At 41.1% G+C, this 5,640-nt stretch overlaps 1 protein-coding gene across 1 annotated transcript in view; it reads left to right on the plus strand.

The window, feature by feature from the left end:
- slit3 (slit homolog 3 (Drosophila)) overlaps positions 1-5,640 on the plus strand; it is a gene marked incomplete in the record, with an annotated part of 239,854 nt that overhangs the window by 170,906 nt on the left and 63,308 nt on the right. Inside the window, 2 exon segments of the mRNA XM_035669718.1 lie at positions 3,199-3,362; positions 4,467-4,611. Of these exon segments, the coding sequence (XP_035525611.1) occupies positions 3,199-3,362; positions 4,467-4,611 (309 nt within the window).

Here is a 5,640-nt window from a genome sequence, read left to right on the forward strand (position 1 = left end):
CTTATTTACTCATGTGAGCACACACCACACACACACACACACACACACACACACACAATCATGATCCATCATGAACCCAAGGCCAAATCTTCCTTGCTTTGTGTGTGTATGTTTTTTTCTGTATTTAGTTGTGTGAAGGAGATCTTACAGTTGCCAAGGCGATGGCACGACATCTCAAGGGAAACCTACCCATAATCCCGTGGGACTGTCTTGAGAGGCAGACCATTGGTTGCATTCCTGCTGGCCACACTGGGGTTGAATTCTGCCAAAACCAGCATGCATAGAATGGGATTTCCTCCCCAAATCACAATTTTTAAGAGGCACTTGTGTGGTCAAGATTCCCTGCTTAACATTCAGAAATGAGGATTTTCTAAATACACAACTCATCAGGATAACAATCGCAGAAGTCCATTTATCCTTTACGGCCATTTTCGCTGTTCGCCTTTTGAACGACAGCATCCATCAACAGCCAATCACGTGGCGGGGTTTCTACATTTCCTCCACACTGCTCCAACTCTAGTGGCAATACGTCTCGAAATCAAGCCTTTTAAAATTGGATTTTCAGGCAGCAGCGCAGCTACACAGTCGCCAACAGATTGAGTGCAGAGTCACCAATATTCAATATCTTTTAATCAGAAGCCCTCGTCTGCTTCTGTTTTCTGTCAACACTGAGTGACTGTCTCTTCTGATTTCCTCGTGTGTCCCCCTCCTTTTTTCTCTCCTCCTTCTTTGCTATGTGTGCATCCCACTTCACATTTCTTCCTCACTTAGTCCAGTCTTTCTTCCCCTTTCAGCCTCTCCCATCATGAATTCGCCATCATCACAATCCTTTCTCCCTTTCACTTTTCCCCAATATTCCTGTCACTTTGGGTCATTCTTCCCTTTGTGTTGTTCTTCCTTCCTTCCTTTTGTTGCTTCCTCTTTCACTCCTACCAACATCTTCACCTGTCTTCTTCTGCTTCCTCCTGTCCTCTTGTGATCCCTTCTCCCTCTCTTTGTCCCTTCTCCCACTCTACGTCTTCATCGTCCTCCTCTCCCTCCTTGTTTGTTGCCTCCTCTGTAATAAAATGTATGTCTGTTCCTTTTTGCCGCCCTGCGATCTCTGTATTGAATTTGCTGCTTTTATAAAAACGACTCATTCAATCAAATGTTTAGAGATGTCCCTGATAAGATTTGATAAGCGAGGAAGTTTGAGAAGTGTGTCTTTGTGTGTGTTTAGAAACTTATTTCTAAAGGAAATGTCTTATGTCCCATGCCACCTTAATCTGTGATTTCTTGATACGACTGCTTTTACATACGATATTTAGTTTCGTCTCTTCTATTCTTTTCTTATTCTCTTTATTCATCTCTGTCTCGTTCTTCCTCTATTCTATTAGCAGTAATGATATCACCTCATGGTGTCTCTCATTCAGAAACTTGAACCAATGAAAAGATTAGAATTCCCACTGCTTCTATCTGTGTGTGTGTGTGTGTGTGTGTGTGATTCTCGGTAATAAAGATGTGCCTGGTAACCCTCTGGAGCAAATACTAAGAATAAACACACACACACATTCACAGAACCACCATGCACCATGCCCTTAGTCACCCGCAACCAATAAGCCCAACAAACGCTATCACTGACTTACAGCTACACACAAATACAATCCACACACACACACACACGTACACACAAACACGGCGCTTTTCTCCATACCCCCTGCCTCTTCCCATTCTCCCCTGTGTTTTAATCCTACTTGTCAGTAATTAAGGCTGAGCCGGGGGTGGGCCAGGACGTGGCTATCTCCAGGCGGGGGTTTGACTATAAACTGGATTTATAATGGGAGAGCGGTATTAAAACCCACTGCCCCCGCTGCTAGCATCAATGAGCCCATCTCTGTTCCATAACAGGATTTGTCCTCTGCTTTATTACAAAGGGAGGCCTGTCTTCTGAAAGGCTAGATATCCCGGCTGGCATATAATACGCTGACAAGACATTCTGCTGTTCATCCGCCCTCCTCCTCCTCCTCATCTCTCTCTCTCTCTCTCTCGTGTCAAATCCAGCTACTGCAGCCCGTAGAGAGTCTCAGCTCTGTGAAACATCACCTGATGCATTCTATAATGAGCAGTACCTTTTAATTAACGCTACAAGTAAAATTTGAAAAGGCTATTATTGTAAAAGTTTTACCTAAATTGGCATTTGTAAATCTCATCAGCATCTAAAAATGAGTCACCTGATGAGAGAATATGTTGCCTTGTCGCATGTGCTAAATGTAAATCACAGAGGAGCGTAGCCCTTAAAATAGAGCTAAATGGAATTTAGTTTTTGCCACTTGCAACATTGTGAGAAAATTACATTTAAATAAAAAATACCCAGCACGTACCATCTCTCTCCAGAAACAATATTCCAGTTACTCAGGGTACAGTTGAGATTGGCACTAACTGTCGAAGAACTAGTGTGTTCTGCAAGTTATCCCCAACTACATGGACATCAGCTCTGGGGGGGCGTTGAGTGTTTTTAAATCTAGGTTTTCAATGCATTGGCCACCAGAACATAATTTAATTTACCTCTGTGGTACTGGAGTCAAGGAAGAAAACTCAAAGTTTGTGTGAGAAAGTAAGCATTTTTGTCATCTTGGTGCACTGACATTTAAAAATATATTTATCCAGGGGTCTGGAGGCCCAGTCTTTGTGACCTCATGTCTGAATCTTCCCTCAGTCTCTTTTTCCAAAATTTTAATCTTCCTCCTTCACACTTTAGTCTCTGTCTGTCTTCTTTGTCTCTCTGTCTCTCCCTGTCTTTCTGAATAGATTGTGATTTGGCCAAATGTGTCCTCCCTCTAAAGGGAGTCATATTGTCACAGACCTTGGGGAAATGAGAGCTGAGGATATTACTCTGTGTGTGTGTGTGTGTGTGTGTGTGTGTGTCTGCGTGCCTGTTTGTTTGTGTGTTTCACCTAAGCAACAGCCTCATGAGCCTGGCCAACGATGTAAGCTGTGTGAAAAATAGAACCTATTTGAATGCAGACTAAAATACATTTGCACTTACTGAGCTGATGTGCTCAGTTTAACTTCACAGACCGTTTGAAAGACTTTCGCCTCTAGAAAATGAACATTACAGATTGGATAATTTTTCATGTTTTGGTTCTTATTTTGAGCTAATAACAGTATTTAATATCACACCTTTCTTTACAGTGACTTATCTTATTCTATCTGTCTCAGGCGTCTGCACTCAAACAATCTCCACTGTGACTGTCACCTGTCCTGGCTCTCTGATTGGCTCAGAGCCAGGCGGGGCTTGGCTCCCTTCACCCAGTGCATGGCCCCCGCCCACATGAGGGGCCTAAATGTCCCAGATGTGCAGAAGAAGGATTTTGTCTGCAATGGTGAGCTCACATAAACACACATACACATGATATTCAAATGAAATATTAAAGAGTACGTTTTTAGTACTTATTGTGGCATGAACTATGCATATTATCACAGGGAGTGATGATGTCACTGTTTCATAAGTGAAGGTGGTAATAAAAAAAGCCCTAACTTGGCACGTTTGTAGTTTTACCCATTTAAAAAAATGGCTGTGGAACAAAACCTGTGAAAATATTTCAGCTGCCAGTTTTGGCTCCATTGCAGCTCGAAATCGAGCCTCTACTAGTAAGGTTTTTACTTTAAAATGGATATAGAATTGAATTAAACTGTTCAGAAACACCAATATATATGACATACAGAGCAGATTCAAGTAGAAGTTCAGGGTTGAATTTGGTGTCGTTGACAGTATACAAGGTATACAATACAGAGAATGTAATAAAGATCATTATTACTGGCAGCATTGTTATCATCTCCAGACAGCTCAGCATTGAGTTTACAGCAGTGAAAGAATTACACCATGTAGAGCGTGTAATCAGCTAAAAGGCCAGTATAAGAGCAGCGGTGTTATCAGCTGCAGATACTATAGGCACTGTTTATAGGCCTCTGATTCAGCTCTCTGTGCTAATAGACTGTCAGCTGGTGCTCTCTTTATTAGCTTTTAGTCTTGTCTTTTCTGCCTACATCCTCCATAACGGACCTCCTCTTAATGCACTTTTCTCCATTCCCATCCCATACTGTAGGTGTCCTCGTGCTTTGATTTAGCAATATTTTTGTGTACGGACTGTGAATATTTAGTACTAATATTCAGTTTATATTGCAATTCATTTCTTTTTCATACCAAAAAATCTGTTTCCTGTAAAGAATCTTCTTCCTGACAGGATGCAAATGAAGACCATCAACTGCCCACTGAACCTGACAATAATACCATTGAGAGAAAATGTGATAAAATCGTTCTGAAGAATTTTAGGACTAGAAGAGAAGCTAAAATGTGATTGCATTATTTATGTAAGAGTAAATGTAGCTGCAGGCACAGAGAAATCTTCTATTCTCTGCTTCGTATTTGGCAGCAGACCAACGTTCTCTGAATCTATTATATTGTACCTGTATATTGCTGTCTACAGGTCCAGCACAGACAGAGTCGAGGACTTGTGTTCCTCAGGTAGCCGTGTGTCCACCCAGCTGCAGCTGCAACAACAACATAGTGGACTGTCGTCGTAAAGGTCTTACTGAAATACCAGCCAACCTCCCTGAGGGCATTGTGGAGATGTAAGACTGCTTTATTTTACTTTACACATTTTCACTACGTGTAACATGTGCCATATCAACTGAGCTGTTCATGCAAAGCACATTTTCCATATCACTTATATGTTCTATAAATATATATATTTCTTCATATTCCCACAGCCTTTTTTTTTTTATCATGTATGCCTTTTTAAAACTGCATGCCCTTTTCTCCTTTTTATTGACTGAATACAACATGTTTTATTGAAATACTGGTTATATGTAAATTCTCCACGAGATTCTCCATGATGAACTAGACCTTACATCTACATCTGTGAGTTTTGCAGTCTTTTAGACTGCAGCAAAACTCTTTATTTTTCACACTCATACCCGTTGTCCTCTTTCTTTTCACCTCCCTCCTTTCTGTCTCTTAGACACATATTTAAACACACACACACGCCACAGTGGGACGTGTTTGATATCTGTATTGATCGTTGTACCCTGTTTGTTTGTACGAAGGACAGCTGGTTGATTGCTCTGTGAGTAAGGAAGCAATGCAACACCAATACGCTATACCTCCCCAGCATAAGTAATGGATTCACGCACACACCAATGCACGCTCATATATGCAGACACACCAGCTTTGTTTGAACAAAACAAAGTACATACTTGTGCACAATTTACACGTACACACACACACATTCTGGTAGGGTCAACCACACATACATGCATTGTGATTGAGCCCCAGGCAACAAAACATACCTGATAAAATCTCTGAGACACACACACAAGCAGCATTAGCATTGAATCCATTTTAATGAATGTTGTTGCTGCAGCCAGAAACAATAAAGTATAATAGGATGATGTATTGTCAGTCCTCCAATGGGGACAAAGTCATCTTTCTGCATGTTGGTGGCAAGAATCACTGCCAAATGTGTTTGCTGGTGTGTGTGTGTGTGTGTGTTAGTTAATCTGTTTCTTCAAGTAACACATATTCATAAAGCAATTTAACAAAACAAGTTTGTCTCAAGGTGTTCAACTTCAACAGAAATGTGTTTGAGTAAGCTTTTATGA

Source organism: Morone saxatilis, unplaced genomic scaffold, assembly GCF_004916995.1.
Source record: "Morone saxatilis isolate NCDOM2014 unplaced genomic scaffold, NCSU_SB_2.0 Contig22, whole genome shotgun sequence".
Taxonomy (NCBI): Eukaryota; Metazoa; Chordata; class Actinopteri; family Moronidae; genus Morone; species Morone saxatilis.